Source organism: Solanum lycopersicum, chromosome 6 (assembly GCF_036512215.1).
Source record: "Solanum lycopersicum chromosome 6, SLM_r2.1".
In the NCBI taxonomy this organism is placed as follows: Eukaryota; Viridiplantae; Streptophyta; class Magnoliopsida; order Solanales; family Solanaceae; genus Solanum; species Solanum lycopersicum.
The window spans coordinates 41,079,810-41,103,146 of NC_090805.1; the positions used below are offsets into that span (position 1 = coordinate 41,079,810).

Below are 23,337 nucleotides of genomic sequence, written 5' to 3' on the forward strand. Positions count from 1 at the left end.
GATTACTAAATGAGAAAAAAAGCAGATCATGTATCTACTCTCACAACTTTCAAACATTTTTTTTGTTTCCATAAGCAATAATGTCTAATATTTTATTAAAAAAATTCAGAAACTTTTTATAGCAAGTAATAAAACTATGCAGGAAAACTTTTGTTGATAGTCACGTGAACTGCTCATGACTTTTTAAGATTTCTTAGCTTTTTGACGATATCTAACATAAAGATGAAAATTGTTTACTTTTAAATACTTGGAAGATGTTTTCTGCTAAAAATTATATTTTAAGGATGTAGATTATGTTTGGGGTATAGTTGAAGAATTGGCCCTATCAGTGAAAATACATATTCAATTGGATAATACTTCACCCAAAAAATTGATACATGAATATAAATTTATGAAATCGAAATTTATATTTAAAATAAATAAATTAAATATTCAAATAGTGATTTAAAATTATGACTTCTAAGCAGTTCAAATGCAATTTAAGTATTCTTTTCTACGTAATAAACAAATCACAGATTGTTTACTAATCAGTGCGGGGGTCTATGTCTGCTTTTAAAAAAATAATGGCAGCGTAATCTTGAAATCCTAAAATTAAAGTTTTTTCTAATTTTAAACAGGCTCGTTTAATTCTAGAAATTGACCAAAAAAAGTAAATTTACATTAGATTGAAAGGGAGAGGTACAGGTCCATCATATCGCCTAACCGTAGTAGAGACGTACCATCACTTTAATTTTACGTTCACAAAATCACTATAATACTTAGAAAAAATAAAGAAATTCGACATAATTAGAGCGGGGTAGGCATAGCGGGACATCGAGAATTATCCTTCTTCCAAATGGCTTCACGCTCTGTCAATGGCTTCACGCTCTGGTCCGCTCTGTCTATCCGCCCTAGAAGGAATATTGATTGTATTGAAGTGTTAACCTAATAAGGAAATACATAGGAGATATAGGAAGGAGTACTAATTCTAATAGGACTAGGATTAAGGAGTACTAATCCTAATAGGACTAGAATTAGTACACATTAAATACTAATATTATTTAATACTATTTATTTAATACTATCTGTTATTAGATTTGACTTATCTCGAAAAAGTTTTTTCTTTCTTCTACAAATGAATTGGTTTATAAACAAATGCACCAAGTGACGATTCAAAAAAAAAAGAAGAATTTTTTTTATATAAATAAAAAATTAGTGTTTTTTGTTTACATTAATAATTAAGATTACAAATTGCAGACGGAAAGAGAAAATGATTAATTATTTGTTGGTTCAAGATGCATGCAAATGATTGAAGAGAACGAAAAATTAAATCTTTGTTTACCATTCTATATTTTCAAAATATATTTCCATGAGAATAATTTAAAAAGAAGAGATTTGAAATATATAACTAGCAAAATTAGGTCTTCATTGACATCAAAACTGGATTGAGTACGACCAATATCATGTTTTCAACACACTCGTAACGAAAGTAAGACACAAGTCCATATAAGAAGATCAAACGACCCATCAAGTACACTAACTCAAGGAAAATGGCCTTTGTTCTCAACAGTCTCCTCCTTACTCAAAATGAAATTACAAAAAAAGATGAAAATGAAAACAAAATTCTTGCACTTGTAAGAAACATATTTGAACAATATGATAAAAGAAATGACTTCACAGTTTATTCATAATATCTCTTTTGTTCCCTCACCCATCCTGCATTTCAGATTTCTTGATTTTCCATAGTTTTCGCAAGAGAACCCAAGAATTCTTTAACCTGCATACATTAGATTTCTCATCAACGACGTTTCACTTACATTATTTCAACATAAATTTGGTATAATGTCACATTCCAAACCTCTGAAGTATCCCCGAGAGAAAAGACAGCGTTGCTCTCTTTAGGAATAGCCGAAACAAGAATCCCATAACCTTGATATCTCCCCCTCAAAACCTGGATTTTACAGTTACTCTTTAATCTCACAGCATAAAAAAAGAGTGATGCTGAGATTCTTTCGTCGTGTATTGATAATGTACCTTGAATGCATCTTCATCTGTTCTGTCATCGCCAATATAGATAGGGAGCACGTCATGGCTGTTTCTAAAACCTGCATTGTTGTGCATACAAATGGATGGAAGTTTGGAAACATCCGTTTTATACTATTATTATACGTTTTTTTCTCGGGGAGAGGAGGGTTGAGGAGATCATGGAGCAATTCATTCATGTAACATACCTAGTGATTCAAGCAAAAACTCAACTGCTTTTCCTTTGTCCCAGTCTATCACGGGGCGGACTTCTAAAACCTATCGACAAGCAAAAAAAGGAGCAAGATTTTGACAAATAGAATGATGTGTGTAGTCATGTTTACCAAAATCACGTAACGGAGATACCTTCCGCCCATGAGTTTGTCGTAGTCGAGGGTATTCTTTCAAGACATCATGGACACATTGGGCAAGAATAGGCCAACTCTGCATTCAAAATGAAAACCATCATCACAAACAAATGGCTGCAAAGTAATTCATAAAGGTAATGAACCTCGGAATTAAGAGACTAATAGAAACAGCAAGGAAATGAGACTCACATTCTCATCTACGTTACGGTAATGTACAGAGGCACAAAATTTGTGGTTCTCAACTTTTGCACCTACAACTTCTTTAGTTTTATCGACGAGGGTTTTAAAAACCTGCAAGGTGTTGTAGCTCGTTCAGTTCAAGTCATCAAACATTCTCATCTCTTTTGGTGCCAATTAGTACTATAGATCCATTTATATGCAACATGTAGAGAAACAAGTAAAACACCTCATCTATCATAGGTAAAAATTCACGAGCAGGCTGGAATAGATTAACTTCCTTGCCCTGCTCAAAACATTAATTAGTGCCTTCGTTATAAGAAAGTAACGTAGAAATGAGTAAAAAGGACGAAATGCCAATCTTTACTACGACTCTTATAAACTGCAATACCTGCTGGTCAGTAGATTTAATAAGTGAATCATTAGTGCACAACTCATTTCTAATCGGAAGCATGATGTCCATACCATGACTACCAGCATAATAGAGTTCGGTTAGTCCTACCAACTGATAAACCTGAAAACAGGACGAACATGTTGGAGCATGACGCACACCAACAGAACGTAAACACAAACAATGCCTGAATTACATGCTAATGAGAAACTCTTTACCTTATCACGGCTTCTTCCACTGATGATGGCTGTTGGGAAGTGCTTCGCGACATCCCTGACTACAGCACGCATCTGCAGAATTTGTAATTTCTTTTCATTGTGTGAACATCTTCAGGTAAGCTTCTTTATTAAAATAAGGAAAAATCAGAGTAGTTACTTACTTCAGCGGAGATAAAAGCACGGTCAGGATCATCTACAATTGGAGAAAGAGTACCATCGTAGTCTAAAAAGATAACAATCTTTTTATTCTTCGCATGGTTTACAATTTGCTGAAAAGATTTTAGCGCTGATGGATACTTGAACTTCACACAAACAACATGAAGAGAGACACTTGATTATAACGTATCTGATATTCATTCTGGCTACGAAAATATCAATTAAAACTAAGGGAAACAATGAAATATTGAACATACCATCCAAGAAGAGTAACCAACTTTAGCATCATCAGAGAAACCCTCAACGCCTGCTTCCTTCTGAACCTTCTTACTAGGAGGTGACGAAGACTTCATTGCATCAAGCCAACCATTAGAACGAACATCATCTAGCCTCCCTGGCTTCTTTCTCGGAATCATTAGAACACTATGGAGAATGAAAGCATTGATTGTGAATAAGTCAATAGGTTAGAATAAATCCACAACCTAGACTTGCTTAATTATCTACAAAGGATCCGTAAGAACAGAAGAAGCATTCGCTTGAATTCAAGTTGAATGAATCTCTAAGAATTTGACTGATTTTTACTAGTTGAATTGTAGTACCTAATCTTTTTATCCCACCCTTTTGTCGATGAAAAACCACCTCTTTAGTGTTCTCTTATCACTACTCCTTAGTATACCGCCCATCAAGCACCGACTTCCTGAAACCTGGTCAATCAAAACAAAAACTTGCATGACTGTCAAATTACTGGCATAATTTAGCCAATTATATGAATCAGTCAGCACAAAAATACCTCATTTCCGGAGCCAACTTGCAGTTTAAGAAACACAACATGCTTGAACTTACAATCTTGATATTAGCTATATGCCTCTGTGCTTCCTACATGGAGAGAAGAAAACAGCGTATACATGTCATGGCGTTACTTGTATCCAAAAAAACAAAAAAAAACAGTGGAGGCAAGAATATTAGCTAAACAATGGTATGGTAGCACACAACATGGAGCATTAAAAGAAAAACGTATCTAGTAATATTAACATAGTATAGAAAGTGTACTCGATATTCCTTGAGTCAATAAGGAACCAAGATTAATTTTAGTGCTTATAATCCGTAGGCGTTTTGTTGTTAGACCAGAAGAAAAAATAACAGAGATGACATTTTTACTCTGCATAACTATCACAATCCATGTCCTACAGGATGTTTGCTGTCTTGCAGACATTTTCTTTTTACGAAGTGTGACTTTTCGTTTAAATCATAAACATTAGTTATAGCTATCAATTGTCCAGTTCTATGGATTAAGATGCAATGTAGGTAACAAGATTAGATGCATTTGAAACCTTTTCACCTTAGAGATCACTTACAAACACAAACAACTTTACATATTTGAAACTTTATCGAGTTAAAGCTCTCTATAACCACATTTATACCATTTCAAACACGAAAATTTGGAGAGAAAAAAACAAAGATATGAACAGTATTCAACTGTAAAGATTAATTTTTGTCTATTACAACAAAATTATAAAATGTTGCATACACATGCAGTTGACTTTAAACAATATTAAAGAAATGTACAATTGCGCATATAAAGGATGGTGGCATAGGCAAAACATAAATTCTGAATATAAAATATTACACGATCACATCACTTATATAAAGTAATCATATGTAAACTTGTAAAATAAACATTAACTAGTACTTATTCTATTAAATATTTACATCCATCTAACAACCAGGGGTGGACCTACGTGGGTGCTAGGGGTTCACGCGAACCCCTCCACAAAAAATTACACCATATATATAGCTTTGATTTTCAATGTTTTTGTATATAATACTAATTTCAAACCACCTCAATCAAAGGAGAGAGATAGCTAAGTGGTACTGGACTATGCAACTTGGGTCGCGAATGCGATCCCCAGTTTGCAGGTTCAATTCCTGTTTGGGCGGGCACTCTAGTTCACATATTTATATTTTTATTTTTCGAACCTTAAATGAAAATGTTGGATCCGTTATTGCTACATATATTAGAGGATTTTCTGCTGTCAAATATGACTATAAGCCTGGTATTATTAGTACATGGTAAATGTCACAACAACAAATAAAAATAGGGTAAACCTTTGATCGATTGGTATTTCGCAAAATTTTGCAAAAAACTTGCAAATTTGCGTACGCATCCAAAATTAGGAATAAATTATCAAGAAGGATCAAAATGAGTTAGCGTAACAATTTCAAGAAACAGAAAAAAAAATTCAAAATAGTTGCATGAGAAAATGTAATTTAGATTATCAAAAAAAAAACGAAATATATACAAGTATAAGAGCTAAAATGTCAATAAGTACCTGGTTGAAAGATCTTAGAAAAAACGTGAATATCTAAAATCCAATGTCGATCTCCTAATTCGAAGCCCAAAAGGAACTGTTAGATACAAATTGAATTGTACAAAAACAAAAAAAAAAAAAAGTTAGATACCAAAGTGAACGAAAAGCATGCAGATTTAAAAGAGATGAATAAAATAAAAATGAATTTTTACCCAGAAATTGAATGAGAAAACCCTAAGAATTGCCAGAGATGTAATGGAAAAAATAAAGAAGGAGATTAATTTAATTACTAATTATATTTGGAGTGGGAAAGAAAATGAAAGAGAAAATGAAGGATGTAAAAGGCCACGTATTTATAGAGTTTAATAGACGTGACATATAAGTAACAAATTTCTTCCTCCCATTTTTTGAAATATTAATTATATTTCAGCTATGCAAAACATATATATAGGTTTATTTTAATTCAATACCGGATGCAGCTCTGAGGTGAATGGTTCATCCTAATTCAATATTTTTTATGCAAAATGTGTATAGAAGCATAGGGTACTTATACTTTATAAATTGGTAATAAAATTATTTTAATTCGATATTTTAATTTCGACTAGTTTCAAGTATAATATTAATAATAACAAATTAGCAACTTTTACACTGCTAATTAAAAATTAGTCACCATCTAAAAACTAAATTGTGTTTAGCCACTTGTGTAATAGTTGGAGAAAAATACCTAAACTAAATTTGAAAAACTTAGCTTCTTATTTTCCGTTTTTGGTTTCATCAAACCTAAATTACTAAATGCTTTCAGACCGTAACGGAAAAACAAGAAGCAATGAACTGAATGTATTTGTTAAAACATTAAATTGCTCCCTCCGTCCCAAAAAATTGTCATCTTAACGAATAATTTGTTTCAAAATAAACTGCACATTGTATTTAATTATTAATTTCTTAATGAATGTGATACATGTAAGATGACACTTATTTTGAGACGGAGATGGTAATAAGGAAGGAGAGTTACGAAAATGATTTGGAATAACAAATGATACAATGGAAAAGTATTTAATTTCCATCACTACATGTGATACATCAACTAATGATTGAAGCAACTGATATTAAATTTGTATATCAAAATTGAGTTATGAAAATAAAGAGATATCTCTTCTTATAATGTTTAGTCAATGTTTGAATCTTTCTAGTGAAAAAAAAAAACAAATGATTAAAATTTTAATATTAATGTTCTTGCGACTACTTAAAAACCAGAAGGCATTTTCCATGTCTTTATTATACAATGTCAAAGTTGACAATAGCAACGTACAGCTTGTCTAAAAATTCAAGGAAATTATAGCAGCGTTTATAGTTTTATAACGCAAGGATTATGTCATGGTTTTGTAGATTTATAATTGGAAACTCAATGATTTTGTACTTTTAAGTTCAAACTCTAATCACATTGTATATATATACATTAGAACTTCACGCTATTTACTTGAATTTAATTTTCTCCATTTCTAAAGCTTGGATAGATTTCAAATCACAATCCCCAACATTTTAATGATATATACTTTATTATATCCTTTTTAATAAATGAAAATCAAATAAGCTCTCATAATGGTAAGCTTAATTGATTGGTCTAATTTGATCTAGCTAGCCATGTGAGAAAAGAAAATATAGTATGTCTGGCCAATTCCCAAGTTGTTGTCAAAAGTAATTACCAAATCAGAAGTAGGGATTTCCCCCCACCCCTCTTTATTCCTCCACCATGGAATATATTGGGGCATCCATCCTAGCCTGGGATGTGATGGAGTGGATGCATTAGCTCTTTTCTTCGGTATAATTTTTAGATTCGAGTCTTGAGTATAATTTTTTTTTAATAAAGACTACTTTTTTTCGAATGAGATGTTACGTAATGCTATTTCAAATTAGTCAGACTTCAATATGAATACCAGATATGAAAAATCAAAATAAAAACCACAACCCCCGCCCACCCCCCACCTCCATCCCACCAACCATTGATATATAGGGGGCAGGGACATCCCCCCACCATGAAAATAACATGGGAAAATTAAAGTCACACGTGATTATTTAGTAGTTGCGAACTTGACTTTGGTATCTTTCGTTAGGTTTAGTTGGTTCTTGGACCAGTAATTCTTAAAGGCACAATAAAATAAAATTAAGAAATTGCATGGCTCTCCTACACTTTGTCGTGTAGTGATCGAATATATCGCTTTTAAGTTTGATTTAGATACTTAACTTATAGTATATCTCAATTAAGGACGTGAAGTGTTATAAAGTGTTTCTATCAGATAGTCTTGATTAAAGTTTTGAAAAAGTTAAGGGCTCATTACATAGATAAATTAACTACGTAATTGACACTTAAAGAACACATGCCCAAAAAAGTTGTTGCTTGGTCTTCACAAGGCCATAATGTCCGAGGTCCAACACAAATTACGTCTCTACATTAACAATATGAAAAGTCAATAGGCCATGACTATGACAATGTATAGAAAGATGACAGATAATATAAGATAAAAATGTAATTCTCCATTATAATTTCTTGATGTCAATATTCAGTTGTAGTCATATTCAAAGCTCTATGCATGTTACTCCCAGTAACAAGCTACTTAAAAATAATATTTTTATCGTATAGTACGTTGTCTAGAATTTCTTATTTCAAGCCTGCCAATCTGCTTCAGGGTAGGTGTACATTTTGGTTAATTTAGTTTGATTTTGCAATATTTAATTTGATTTTACCTAGTATTATATTCTTCCGAATATATATGTATGTCCTTGTAAAGTGCATTACGTGTGACAGATAATTAACGTATAAAAAATTGAATAGTATTTGAATTTTCTGTATTAACGGATGAATATAATAAGTGACGTTTTATTTCCCCAAAACCAAGCTGACCTGAAAATACTGCAACCAATTTTTTAAAGATGACCAGCTTGGATTGATATCAAAAATCAAATATGGGTTGGTAACATATATATTCCTTATAAAATTTTTTCCATCCAAAGGTGTAACCGGGTGATTAATAAAGTAGGTTGAGAACTATGAAGCCTGTCTTTGGTATAAATTACAATTTGGCAAAAGAAAAAATACTTTGAGTGATTTCTTCTCATTTGTTTAGACCTCGGTAAATAGTTTTACCCAAATTTACAACCCCTGTTTAATCTGCTGTTGTTTTCTGCTTTTTTGCTTCCTGCACAGAAATTGAAAAGGAACTGGAAATTTACCACTATCTTATTTAATAAATGTATATGTGTAATGTTTACAAACTGGATGACTTGCATTAAAATTTCATGTGGCAAGAGTTGCAATTGAAATTAATTGAGTAATTTCCTGTTTATTTACAGTACTTCTCGATTTATTCAGCTATATTTTCATGTAACAACAAAATTAATCATCTTGAGAGCTTCTGTTCTTGAGCTAGTTCAGGAATATATTTTACGAAGTCTTCATGAGCTTGAATGATCAAGTCATCATCGTCCCACTCGTCACGATATGTCTCGGGCAGAGTCCTTTTGTTCTTTCTTGAGATTAAGTACATTTGTTTTCTCCATTCTTCAAAGGGTGTAGATCCACACTGAGCAGCCAACCAATCATCGTAGTCAAACTGTAAAGAGAGGGATTATTTACGAGGCACGAACTATATGTAATACTGTTTTGGTAATCTATAATACATAACATAATGAACACCAGAGCTACACTCTTGTATAAAAGGGGCAAAGCCATTTGGTTTGGTGTTGCTGTGCAACAATCTTGTTTAGCCAGCATATACAGAAAGTAAACATGCTCAACACGCTCAGAGATTCATATCTCATAAAGGACGACTATAATGTCACCGTGCTAAAGAACCCCCAACTTGGATGTGTTCATATTAGCAGTCTATGTTAATCAATGACAGAAGCTCTACACTCGCTTTCTTTCTTTTCTTTTCTTTTTGGGTTTCCCACCCGGTGTTTGAAGCCCACATTGGAACCCCAACTAAATCAGGATCGTGCACTGAATTAATGACAGAAGCTTACTACACTCTAATTCTTCAGTTTCGATTCTTTTCTCTGTTTCTTTCTTTTCTTTTCTAACTTAACTAAGATGGTGTAACCAAGAACTTCTGTATGTTACGGGTAGGCATGAAGTGTTCAGCTGTTTCTACCACACTTTACCCATAGAACAAAACAAAAAACCTAAAACCATTCGACAAGGTTTTTTGGCAGATGTTATACCTGAGAGTCGTCCATATTGTGAGTGTACCGTTTTGGAATGCAAGAGGCTGCCATGGATGAGTAGAAAGCTTCAATATCAGCATTCATATCTTCCTTTGATGGGAGAGAAATTCGACCAGATAAAACACCAGCGATCCACTTGCTTTGCAATTCACACAAGAAGAATGGTATAACCTGGTGCCAACCAGGACAAATATTACGTTCAAGTCCACCATTTAAAATGTAAATCTATAAACCCCAGCACAAACCCTCTAAATTTTACCTTCCAAGGCAGCCCAACAAATGAAAGGCTTGGTGCAAAGGCTGGTGGGAAAACGTGCTTGTAAAGTGGACCAACACGGTTGTCATCCACAGTCACTATCCCGTTAGTTTCGAGGAAAGGAAAATGATATTTGTACCTGGGAAACAAAGATAAGAAACATTCATGATACTTATTCTCCCATCAATTTGATTATTTTGTAAGATTACTAGCAATTATTTTTTATTACAATCGTAAAGGTTAGAGACATCTTACTATGAATTAGGAGGCCTGTACTACCAAACTCACATAAATTAGTATTCATTTTAGCTGAAGATAACTTCCCTTCGTTTCTGTAACCCGGAACAGAAAAATTTACACTCCTTAGTCTTTGGCTACCTTCACAATATCTAACCAAATCTGCCTCACTAAACTGTCATACTTAAATAGATAACTACTGGATTTCTGATGTTCTTATAGGCTATGAAAATATTAATAGACATTCTTCAATCTTTTAGGGGTCTGGGATAAGACAATATTAATAGACATTCCTTTAAGCTTATACTTAGGGGTCATTTGGTAGATGGGATAACGATAATAATCCCGATATATCCCATGTGGTTATTTTATCTTGTGATTGGTGATAGGTATTATTTTGACCCACCACTTTAGTATAAATGATGGGATATTTTATCCCTTGTAGAAGGTAAGACAAAATAATCCAATGGGATATCCTTGTCTATGCCATCCCATCAACCAAACAGCCCCTAAAGGTATTAAAGGCTACAAGGTTTATTTTTAGATTGGCGTACTCAAGGAGATTAACTACTTAATTTACTGTTTCTAACCTATAGATTAGAATATCTTTTTACGCTTACAATTATGAAATTAAACATATAATATGGGAGGTTCATTTTGAGACTGCCTACTCAAGAGCAGATCAACTACTTTATTTACTGTTTCTTGCCTTTGGATCCATTATCTACCCTTATCATGCCAGTTCCTACTTTAACTATCTGTTGACCTCATCATTCTTTTGCTATTTTATAAGGTCAGTTCACCTCGCAATTTCATATCATTATGACCCTCAGAAAAACAGGCATGCATTACCCTTCACATTTCCTCAAAAAGAAAAAGAATAGGCTATCAATGTCAGCTTTCTTTCATTTTCTTTAACCGTAGGCGAAAAGGGAAGTTTCAATAGGACTAATCACTCACCCTGTGCAGTGTAGGATGATGTCAGCAAGGATTTTCGACCCATCTTGAAAATTCACGCCACCATCACTGCCAACAGCTTCAATCTGCATCATTAGCTAGTATAAATTTTTTCCTACGCAACTGACGATTCAGTATCATGTGTTTTTTTCTTTTCTTTTTATGACGTAAGAGGATTTCATTAAATAGTATCCAGGGGATGTGAAGTACAGATTCAGCATCAAGCGTTGACAAACCTCCACATGAATATACAAGTTATTAACCACTTTACCATATTATGGAGCCAAATATTATCATAACCAGGCAGCTTCATCGGAACTCCACTAGTAGCTGACCTAGAAGAAATGTGGACCTCTTTAGCAACTTCAGCAATTTCCCTGGAGATATCAGTAGCACTTGCAGCACCACCTATCAGCACAACAACCTGGCAAAAAACCATTTGTCATTTACTCTGAACTTGGTACAAAGGGTGGTAGTTATGCCATGGGATCAGGCAAAAAGATGATACTATTTCTTGAGCTATATTTGTCAAATATTAGAAGCTGATATAACCAAGGAGCATTTTTCCCAAGTCATACCTAGGCTCATATAAGCATATATACATAATGTTCATTTTCTGTATAGTCCATCGTTTCTAAACAGCTTCCTAGGAAGGAGGACTACTATACTTGTACTAACTATTAATATTCATTTATGAAGAAAAGGTAGATTTAAAATTTAAAGTTTTCTTTGTTTTTGGCGTCATCACTCATACATCCAGTGCTTCATGCAAAAGTAAGAATTCAATAATAGAATTGTTCAAGAACGTTCCATTCAATAATCTATTATATCTGGCCTGAAACTTCACGCAATAGAATATCACAGAACACTTTTAGTAAGTAATTAAAAGATCGCTTCCAATAAGTAGAGCAAATTCATAATTGAAGTAACTGCAAGCATTTCAGTCACAACAGTATTAGTTCAGAAACATCAACATCTTAAAGAAACAATGAACCTGACACATACTTGGTCTCGAAAAGGGTCAGGAACACGGTAGTTGTGGCTGTGAATTTGCTTTCCAGGCCATACTTCGATTCCTGAAAGGCTAGAGGCCTCCAGTTAGAAACTTCAAAAACTGCATATTGACTTAGTATGTCAATAGTTTGGCAACTCACAGATATTCTCAGAGCTAATCATATAGTATTGCCACAAAATGATGTTAAAATGGAAAAAAGAAAATTTCAGCCACACTTTCAAGTTAAAAAAGACACTATTGAATTTCAGAATACTTCACTTTGTTATATGGTTGTTCTGAACAAGACAGAAAATGGAAAAGATGTGCGAATTCAAATAAAAATCAAAATTTTGAACTGCTCACAACGTATAAAACCATAACAGGAAAAAAGTTACTTAACATATGTGTGCCACATAAGAGAAACAAAATTATGTCTAAGCCAAAAAGAAGGCTGGAATCTTTCCACTGAAAAAAGACTAATCTTAACTGTACAATATTCATTCTTTCTCGTGGACACTGCCTTAACAACAGAAAGAGAAAAGAAGAAGGTTGATCTTTGTCATAAAAAGATCAACTTTGCTCGCCCACAGGGTACAACTTATATTTCAGTTAGTAGGATGTAACTATTAGCACAATGTACAGATGTTTGAAATCTTCATATCAAACGTTATCACTAAAACAAAAATTTCATCAACACTTTAGACTTATTCCCTCAACTAAACGAATCTACAATTACTACAAAGAGAAACATAACTCCTGGAGATAATATTCTATTCAAGTATGAACAACTAAAGATCAAAGTACAATTGGATGCACCCAAGGGCATGATCTAGAGGTCAATAAAATGTCAAGTTAAAATCATTTTTTCCATTTGTCCTAGGACAAAGTTATCAAATACCTGGTGCACAAAAGCTAAAAAAAAGGTACTACAACTGGATTACTAAAAGCACAGAAGTGTAAAAAAGTTCATCAGCATTAAACTTATTTCACCAAAGAATCTATAATTTCGAAAAATCTGATAGTGACTAAAGGAGATATGGTACTTTATTCAACATAAAGATCAAATTTTTTCAATAAATTACCAGGAATATCAGCAATTCTTGGTTCAGTATAGTGTCCATTACATATTACAACAGCATCATACTCCTCATTAGCAAACAAATCATCATTTTCCCTCTTTCTACAACTAACCTTCCATTTTCCATTCTCCATCTTTCCCACAAACCCCACTTCCATCCCAAACCTCACAACCCCAATAATCCCAAAATCAACAGCAAAATCATTCAAATACTCCAACACCTCCCCATGACTCGGATACCTTCTCGGGTCTCTACCGGGCTTTTTCTTGGCCACAAACGGGTAATCCCCAAAACCCATTACTTCCCGGGGAAGATTAACACGGAGAGATGAATAAAGACTTGAATGAACAATCTCCCGATTCGGGTCGATCCCAACCGGGTCGGATTCTGTATCGGGCGTGTAAACCCATGTGCCTCCTAATTGATTTTCTCGTTCGAATACAACTACTCTATGACCTTCTCGTTGGAGTTCTCGGGCCGCAACGAGGCCCGCGGAGCCCGCACCAATAACGGCGACGTTTTTGGAGGAATTTTGAGACATGGGCAAATGGCATACAAGTGTACGAGTATAAGGTTGGTTTGAAAAGATGACATTTTTAAGAATCATGACTAAAGTAATATTTTATGTTGTGTTTGAGTTTGCATGTGGATTTGTTTGGTTGAGTTTTGTATTTGAGTATCTTTGCATGTGGATTTGTTGGTTGATTCCTCACCACATTCAGCGGGGGCGGATCTACTAAAGGCAGCGGGAGTGTCACGCCACCACGGGATTTGACGGAAACTCTAATATATATAGGCATATGTCTATAATAAATTATAAATATTAAACGTGCCACTTAAGGAACCGAAAAGGCCTTATGGCGTGGCTGACTAATGGTCATAATCGAATACGAAGGTCGCGAATTTGAATCTCGTTAAGGCCCTGACAGTTTTTTAATTTGCAATTTTTAATTTGCTGCTGAGCCCCTTTTGCAATTTTAACTTGTTTCCTTAATATAATAGCTAGGGGTGTACATTGGTCGGTTCTGTTTGGTTTTATGTATTATCAATTCGGTTTTTAAATAAGCTAACCCGATAACAAACCAATAAGATATTAGTTATCGGTTTTCGATTTATCGGTTTTTGATAGTTACCGGTTCGATTTTCGGTTTACCCAATAAGAAAATATCCGTAAAATATTATATGACTTTTTACTTAGCTAAATATAGTACGAACTATGTAATTACATGTCACTGCCAAAACATACTACGGACCTTTACAAACTTGCAAATGCTACAACCTACAATTACAAACTAAAAATAAAACCAACCAGTCCAACAAGACTAAAATATATATATATATCACCTCCTCTATGACCTCCATTCATTTTTTCTTCTTTTTTTTTCTTTTACTTGACATTTTTTCTTTTTTTTTTCAATTATTTTTTTATAAACTTATACCTCTTTAATTATATAAATTTTATTCTTAAATTAGTATTAATAATATTCATAACCTTCAAACCTTTCATATTCATAGCCTCTTAAACCTTTCATATTCATAAGTTCTAATTATTTAATGTGAAAGGTTACATTAACACTATAAAATCACACTAAAATTGTTTGTTATTTTGTAGTCATCTTTGATAGAGAATTAGTGGAAGAAATGTTACAATATTTGTAAGCTTTAAGGTGTATTATTTTTTCAAATATTATTTCATATATTACTTTTAATTAGCAAGTAAGGCTAATATGTCATCATATTTTTATTTCTTCTAGATAAATTATTTTGTTTTGTTATCTTTGATATTTATTTAATGACTATTAATGTATTTGTTATTATTTTTCTTGACTCTTGTATATATGATGAAATGATAACATCAAGCGATAAAGATTAGTAGATTTTGAGTTAAATATATTGATTATTTGTCCAAAATGATTATGTAGGAAAATTTATGATTAAATGTAATTTTTCCTTATTCTTTATGAGATATAATACTTTATTTTGTTAACTTTGAGATTCATTTTAGGACTAATAATTTATTTGTTATTATTTTTCTTGACTCTTGTATATAGGATAAAATGAGAACATTCAGAGATAGAGATTAATGGATTTTGAGCTATATAGTGATTATTCTTTATTTTTTTAGGTCCTTAAGAAGTAATGTTTCTATTATATTAATTCCTTTTGAATTATTTATATTTTGTCAAAAATAATTATATGTGTTTAAATGGTATTTTCTCCTTATTCTTTATCTTTTTCTTCTTTTGGTAGATAATTTTTTAACTTATTTAATCAGATTTGCCGATTATAGAAGATATATCTATAGTGAAAATGGTTAGACATTCTTGCATAATTTGAGTTTACAAGGAAAAATAATTTGATATGTCTAATATAATTACAACTCTTTCTTTGTTGAATCATACATTTAATATTATTTGTTTATGTTCATGAAGATAGAAATGTTGAGTTTTTTTAATAAAAAAAAACATCTAATTTATTCTCCTTAGACCTCTATATGATTCTTAGATAATTTAATTATATATAATGATAACATTCTTCAAAAATAATTATTTGTTTAGGTAAAGTCTTCTCTCACTTTTTTATTGATAATATTAGTTTATTGTGTTTGTGACTTATAATATTTTAAAACATAGAAGTAGAAATCGATATGCTACTTAAAGAAATATGTGCATATAGTTTCATAATCCGGTGAAACAATTTTTATTAACAAAAATGATAGAACATAAGAATGTAAAGTTAATTTGTTATTTTTAAAATACACATGCTTTTATCAAAAATAAATTATTTATTAATATGTAAAATTACAATTCTTAAATTTTTCATTTTTGTTGTTTTTCTTAGATATTTCAAGTTGTTTATTAATAAGTCTTTATGTTTTCATATTTGTTATTTTTCGGGAGTTCTAAAGTTATTTCAAAATTACGATTAATTTATAATTTTAAAAATTTAGTTGGTTTCCTACCTTTCTATTTACTTATAATAAAATATTTGTCTCAATAACTCTAATTTGTTTGTTTTCATTTTCTATAGTTAATGTTCTTTATTAGTGTAATAATGTACAAATATTACTCTTATTATGTTACAAAAGTTCAAAGTCATATTATTAATCCTCTTAGTTACTGTGATTTTTATTCTTAGGAATTTATTATGTTTAATGTAATATTTATTTAAAATGTGAAATATATTTTTTAATATTTTGTGTTTAAGCCAAACAAAATTTTTTTAAAAAGGAATTGTGTATGTTCATTTTCTTGAATCTTTTTTTCGTAGTTAATTCTCTCTTTTGTTCTCTTTTATGTTATTTTTAAATTTTACATTTTTATCCAATATAAGTTGTCCCAAAAATAATTGAATATCTAAACCTATGTATAATGATGATGATAATAATAATAATAAGTATGAAATTTAACTAATTAAGATTTTTAAACTTTTCTTTATTTAAAATTTAATTATTAAAAAGTTATTAATACAAATATTAAATTAATCTAATATTGTACAATAAAAATAATTAAAACATGTGATGATTGGGGGTCATGACGAGGACAAGTAATAGTAATTGTGGATAATGATTTATAATAATGTTGGCTAACTATATAGTTATGAATACTAACTATTAATAGCAATCCGAGTTATACATTGCCGAAAAATTATACTAAGAATATAATTTATAAAATTACAAATAAGCATAAAAGAACGATTAGATTTAAAGTTTACATAAATATATATAAATTATACTAAGAAAATCTCAAATAAAAAAGAAAAAAATGATCACAAGTTTACATTTAAGTAGTTCTAATATTACCCAATTCTTATTAGTTATTACCTTCCCTTTTTCTCTATAAAATTTATTTTTAATATTAACTTTTCGAAGTTCACATATATTGATTTCTTAATAAATTTCATATTTAATCTAAATATTTTTCATAGTTTCTCTTCTATAAAATTATGTGATTAACAAAAAAAATCTTTTTATTAAAGTAATTATTGATATTAATATGAAATTTCTTTTTTATAACCGCGCGAAGCGCGGCTAACTACACTAGTTAAAACTAAAACTAAAATCAAAAGCTACAATTGCGAAACCTTACATTAGTTTTTAGGTTTTTAGTAAACAATAAAAATTAGTTAAGCAGCCTAGTGTGAAATAGATAGAGTATTAATAATTTGATATAGTTACAGTGTCTAGTTATATATTAAATTATTACGGAGGATAAAATGATAAATTATTACTATCTTATTGGGTTATCAGTTTATCCAATAACCCAACAATAAAACCCGATACCGAACCAATAACCGAATAACTTTTTTTTATAAACTCATTAAAAACCACATAACCCAATTACCCAATAACAACAACCCAATAATATTTTTTTCGGTTCGATTTATCGGTCAATTCGGTTTTTACACACCCCTAATGATAGCGACGTATTATTTTTTTTGTTTGTAACTAATAGTTGTCTTAATATGGATTAGTAATTTATAAGTATATTTGACTAGCGGTTCCAATAAACGTGATTCATTCTAAATATAAGCATTGATATCGTCATTGATCGTTTTAAAAATGTAAAAACTTGTCGAGTACAATTATAAATAAATGATAAATATTTATGCTAGTTATAGTATAATTGAAAGTTTTAACTTTGTTTACTTTATGATCTCAATCAAATGTGAGGTGAAAATTTGGATTTATATATGGAGATAGGGAAGTGAAGGGAAAATTGTAAGGTGAGAGTTCAAATCGTCAACCAATTGAGCTAAAGTAATTTTTTTCAAATAATATGTGAGAAAACTAATCTTCCGTTGTCGGTCTTGAATTCGACTTTCAACAAGAGCATTTAAATTAAAACGATAAACTTTTGCTTCGTTGGAGACATCTGATAAAATTAATATAATGCGAAAAAGATTAGCATGATTCATGCGCAAAGAATTTGTAGTATATATTATACAAAAATTGTCATCTTATTGTTATTCATATTTTCATAGACCGAAAAGATGAATAATTCGACTGAAACCTAAAATTAATTTAACCGTTGAACCTACTTTGCACCCAGAAACTCAAAATCCTGGATCCGCCTCTGACATTCAGTGTTTGAATCCATTCAGTATTTACAGCTTCATATTGCGTAATTTAATTATGTAAATGCATAATTTTTATAAAGTCAAATAAAAAAGGATATAATTCTCGAAGTCTTCTTTTAATGGTAGCTAACTTAACACTATCTTTGAATTATTATTATCCATTGTATTGTATCATTACTGTACCTATAATGTTTATTTTGATTGTTAATTAAAATGTATTGTATTGTATTGTTAAATTTCGTTGTTACATAATAATGAAAACTCATATTTTATGGAACAAATTGATTTGGTGTGTTCTCATTGTAACTTAATTTTTTTTTCAATTATATCTTTACATGATATTTATGTCTATCGCGTGGAGTCCTTTTAGAGATATGGTTAGGAATTTTACTTGGGACAAAGTTAGATTTCCTCTATAAATAAAGGGGTTTTCCTTCATTGTAAATAAAATCCATGAATCCTGAATATACTTCAAGATGAATAAAAAGTCATTTCTCTTCTTCCTACTTTATTCTTCTTCTAAATTTATATAATTTCATAACAATTTTATCGCTTACAGTAATTATTTAAATCTAGTCAAACCTCCTACCACGGAATAGTTTAGGATGTTTTCGTAAATTTATAAATTACAATACAATACAAACAAACCAAGCAATTAAAATGTTATCAAACAATACAATCTAGCCAAACATTATATCTATCATACAATACAATACAATATAGTACGATATAATAAAATACATTATAAAACAATGAGTAACAATGATCCAAACAAAGTGTAAGGGTTTGTTTTATTCTTAAATAGATAAAATACTCAAGGTCGTCTCAACCCCTAAGCCACTAAAGTTATCGTTGAGGGCCCCATATTTTTAGGATCTTATTTTAATTTTTCTTCTTTTTTTTTACTTATAAATGGTAATTTTAAAAAAAAAATTATATATTCTATGAGTGGAATCATTTCTACTAAGGAAATTGTATATGTGATGAATATAGAACTTGAATTTCATAAGAAACGGTTTGATTAAAATATGAATAACAAAATCACAAAGTCCCTTCAACACATTATAGTTATTTTAATATTGATGGTTTAAATTTATTTTTTGAATTAAAAGAGTTATGAGAAATAATACAAATGAAAGATATGATTTTATAGAAATAATCAATCAAATAAAAAGACTTGATTTTTTCCGAAATAAATATATTGCTTATAGAATATAACAGTTCTTATAATTGTTGTCTTAGCCCAAAGTAGTTTTTCGAAACTAATATTGATTAAGTCTTATTTAAGATCAATAATGTCTCACGAGAAATTGAATGAATTAGCTATATAAAAGTATATACGATAAACAAATTAAAAATATTAGGGCCCATATTTTAAGTTACGCTTGAGGCCCCTTATCTTATTGAGTCGCCCTGTAAATACTTGTTGGAACTTTATCATAAACATGGAGCCAAGTGTGATCAAAATCATGAAGATATGAGAACATACGATTTACAACTTGGAGATCTGAAAAGTATTAGTGTAACAATTCGAAAATTCAAGACGTGTTCTAGAACCTAACATAAGTGTCATAAGGTTTAGACAGTGTTTTAATGCCTACTTTAATGAATATAAGTCATTTAGGAAGTTTAGAAACTAAAACATCCAAGAACGTCCATGGCGTCCGTAAACTAGTTCAAGAAGGTACCAGCGTGCCTTAGCATATTTGACTAGCTTTTAGAAGTCGAAAAATGATGAAAATTGGTGGAAGGGTGTCTAACATGTGTTTAGGTTGATTCATGGTAGAAACGTCCGGGTACGACTCCCCAAGGACCAACCAAGGGCCCTTAAGGAGGACCCTTGCATTTTGGGGTCAAGATTGCCTGGGCAGTGTTCACCTACGAAAGAAAACGATGGGGCGTGTATGGATCGACAGGACATCGATTCCATACATTTACCAACACTTATCCATTTTTGATAATGGTCCATTTGGACCACCCTCTGAACTCATCGATGAAATGTAGCACGGAAGGGGGCAGGGGTCGTCGACTCACAAACGGACCGTCGCTCGAGGTCTCGTCTGTGAGGGCCTGACCTTTTTGCACGTTTTAAGTTAGTTTCAATTAATTAATTTAAGGGTTATTTAATTAGTTGGGGGATTAGGGAGGTCTAATGAACTTAGTTAACACCCTATATAAAGTCCTAACCTAATTGAGACTAACTAAAACTCCCATAACTCACAAACTCAAACTCTCTTCCTTCTCTCTTCTTTTTCTCTCTAGTGAAGAACTCCATTGAAAACCAACCTAGGGGAGGGTTTAAGTGATGAAAAGACTCAATTTTTACCATTAATATTCATTAATTATCAAGGTATGAGATCTCTTTCACCTTTGAGACCTCTTTTCTCAAAGGGTTCCATAAAATTGATTTTCAAAGTTGGGTTTCATCCAATCTCAAAATTTATGTTATGAATTGATTTATTTATGATTTCTTTTGGATATTATGAATATATCAACATGTATTCTAACTTAATTATGATATATCTTAATGGATTTGTCTAATTTGTAGAAGATGACCTTTACCCCTTAACTCTAGGTTATGATCTTAATATAAATTATGTTATATTGGTTTAATTAACTTGGTTATTGGTTGAATTACTACTAGATGATGTTGTTATACTAATCATGAATTAATTAGGATGATTTATAGTCCTTTCATGCTAGTTCTTCAGAACTGATCTAGGCTATGAACTATGTTGTGAGTTTGACCAAAGTATCTTGTCTTAAGTTATGAGCTAGTATTTAAATTGTGATGTAGTGATTCTTTTATCCTTGTTACCATATTGGTCATTTAATTATGATGATGTTACACCCTAATTGGGTTGAATTAAGGGTTGATGGTAAGACCTTGCTGATGAATTATGAAGGAGACGTCGTAAGTCTTGTGATCCTTATTCTTTACTTCAAATTATGGTTAATTGTGATTAAGTCATGATGTTGTATTAGAGTATGCCTTGTATTAGGATTGATAGAGTGGTATGATGTTGAATTGAAATGTCTTGACTATGGTTTGTGAGGTGTTGGCTTAAGAATTAAATGTTACAAGGATGGTGAATGATATACCGATTTACCTTATCATGAAGTGATATGTAAATGTGTTAACCTCACTGATATGAATTGTAATGAAAGAATAATACTCATGCAATTCTTATCGAGATATGATAATGATGAATATACAAGGGTTAGACAATATGACCTACAATAAGTTATGATGATTAATAAAGACATTAAAGATATTTCAAAAGGAACTTAGCCTAGGACCGAGTGAACTTGACAAAGGGAGGTGATAACTTCCCATAGAGGAAGATTCACCCTGTAGTTCCACATGTGGTGTTGACTCCCCAATGAGGGATAATCATCCAATGGATTCCCATGAGAGGAGGCCCCAATTGCCAAGTGGTATGTCGAGGGACCATATCTATCTCTTAGTTCTTGAACTATGTTGCCCCCATAGGAAGACTAACTACTTTGGCCGGTAGTACACCTTTCTTCGGTGTAAGGTTTTACAACACCGAATTTCACACTTAGCTCTTGTGGTCTATGTTGTTAAGGTAAACCTTATGAGGATGTTCTTATTATGAATATGTTTATAATGGTACATGACATGTATATGATGAACTTGCACATTGTTAATATTATATGTTGAATTGTTTCACTCATGAACATATGTTGGTCTATATTGTTAAGGTATGATGACATATACTTTAAAATGCTATGTTATGTGAAGTAGGATGTTAGTCATGATTTTTGTTGGGTTACTTAATTGAGTAAAGTTATGAGGCTTTGCTTTGTCATTGCACTTGTTGACTTGATAGGGGTTATGGGTAATTGTTTTGCTTTGGCTGTGTTATAATGAACTCCTATTCATGCTTGTTGAGGTTATGACTTGGTGGTAGAGTTACTTGACTATGTATTCAATTACATGATATGAATGTTGACTTGACTAGTTTTGATGTTGTTGGGTCTTGTGATGTACATGCCTATGACTTAATGACTATGTCTTATTGATTTGGTATGGTCATGTTGAATGTGCATAACGCTTTTCAAAGTAAATCGCATACTTAATGAAATGTTCTATTTTAGCATGTTTTTACGATAGTGTGCATATGGTTTCATACTTAGTACAAGTGGTATACTAACCCCATTTCTTCCTTTTCCCCAACATTTTAGATTCCGGTTGTTGAAGGGCTTTTAGAGACGACTTGAAGAAGACTTGGATCTCTTATTCATCCAAGTAGGGTTGGTCCTCACTTTCTGAGGGTGATACCACTGTTGAGCTAACGGAGTTGTTTTAGTTTTAAGACTCTTATGTTTCTTTCCTTTTCATTTGGATATTAAACGTTGTATGACCTATATGTGGTCTTATTTCATTGATGTATGGGCTAGGACCAATTCGATATACTCTTACTAGATGGTTATGAGATGAGATGACTATTTGAGACTATGTTATGTTCTATATATATATATTGTGTGCAATAAAAGTAGAAGACTAAGTAATCTTCATATAGAAAGGGTCTATTTGATTGCGAACAAGTTATTTTAGACTTAATTATTTTGGAATAAGTTATCTTATCAATGTATATGACGATCGTTTGATTGGAAACAAGTTATTCTAGGGTTAATTATCGCGAAATAAGTTATCTTATCATGTATATGGAATAATTTATCTCTTTACTATAATACAAATGGTGAGATGAGTAATTCAACTACTATCTAGTGCCTCCAATCAAACGGAGGACAAAAAGATATTGCATTTTATCCCTAGAATTATTATACATTATATTCGTTAAAATGCTTCATGGTAGTACAAAAAGTTGAAATCTTTATAATTAACAACATGACATTATAACAACTT

General features: G+C 31.5%; 2 protein-coding genes across 3 annotated transcripts; both read right to left on the reverse strand.

Moving 5' to 3' along the window:
• Positions 1-1,382: 1,382 nt before the first annotated feature.
• Positions 1,383-6,022, reverse strand: LOC101255111 (probable trehalose-phosphate phosphatase F). Of its 2 annotated transcripts, none has more exons than XM_010324603.4 (15): positions 5,833-6,022; positions 5,642-5,717; positions 4,102-4,187; positions 3,911-4,015; positions 3,569-3,734; positions 3,317-3,457; positions 3,156-3,227; positions 2,938-3,060; positions 2,776-2,832; positions 2,559-2,660; positions 2,368-2,445; positions 2,211-2,280; positions 2,014-2,084; positions 1,838-1,930; positions 1,383-1,756 (listed from the first exon to the last, which is right to left on the reverse strand). In XM_010324603.4, the coding sequence occupies exons 5-15, from the start codon at positions 3,725-3,727 to the stop codon at positions 1,703-1,705; spliced, it is 1,020 nt and encodes a 339-aa protein (XP_010322905.1). In that variant the 5' UTR covers positions 3,728-3,734; positions 3,911-4,015; positions 4,102-4,187; positions 5,642-5,717; positions 5,833-6,022; the 3' UTR covers positions 1,383-1,702. The 2 variants fall into 2 exon arrangements, with proteins under 2 accessions (XP_010322905.1, XP_004242008.1); XM_004241960.5 differs by having other exon boundaries at positions 5,642-5,695; positions 5,833-5,954.
• A 2,803-nt stretch (positions 6,023-8,825) lies between these two features.
• Positions 8,826-14,382, reverse strand: LOC101254810 (flavin-containing monooxygenase FMO GS-OX-like 4). Its single transcript, XM_004241959.5, has 7 exons — positions 13,368-14,382; positions 12,297-12,367; positions 11,563-11,715; positions 11,295-11,377; positions 10,101-10,236; positions 9,839-10,012; positions 8,826-9,228 (listed from the first exon to the last, which is right to left on the reverse strand). Exons 1-7 carry the CDS (start codon positions 13,969-13,971, stop codon positions 9,016-9,018), a joined length of 1,434 nt encoding a protein of 477 aa, XP_004242007.1. The 5' UTR covers positions 13,972-14,382; the 3' UTR covers positions 8,826-9,015.
• Positions 14,383-23,337: the final 8,955 nt, after the last annotated feature.

Coding starts and splice junctions, on each gene's coding strand:
- LOC101254810 (XM_004241959.5), bottom strand. CDS start 13,971: ATGATTCTTAAAAATGTCATCTTTTCAAACCAACCTTATACTCGTACA. Junction 12,368..13,367: donor AAGAATTGCTGATATTCCTG/GTAATTTATTGA, acceptor CTAGCCTTTCAG/GAATCGAAGTATGGCCTGGA. Junction 10,237..11,294: donor ATCATCCTACACTGCACAGG/GTGAGTGATTAG, acceptor TTTGTTTCCCAG/GTACAAATATCATTTTCCTT.
- LOC101255111 (XM_010324603.4), bottom strand. CDS start 3,727: ATGATTCCGAGAAAGAAGCCAGGGAGGCTAGATGATGTTCGTTCTAAT. Junction 2,661..2,775: donor TTTTACCTATGATAGATGAG/GTGTTTTACTTG, acceptor AACACCTTGCAG/GTTTTTAAAACCCTCGTCGA. Junction 2,281..2,367: donor GACAAACTCATGGGCGGAAG/GTATCTCCGTTA, acceptor GCTTGTCGATAG/GTTTTAGAAGTCCGCCCCGT.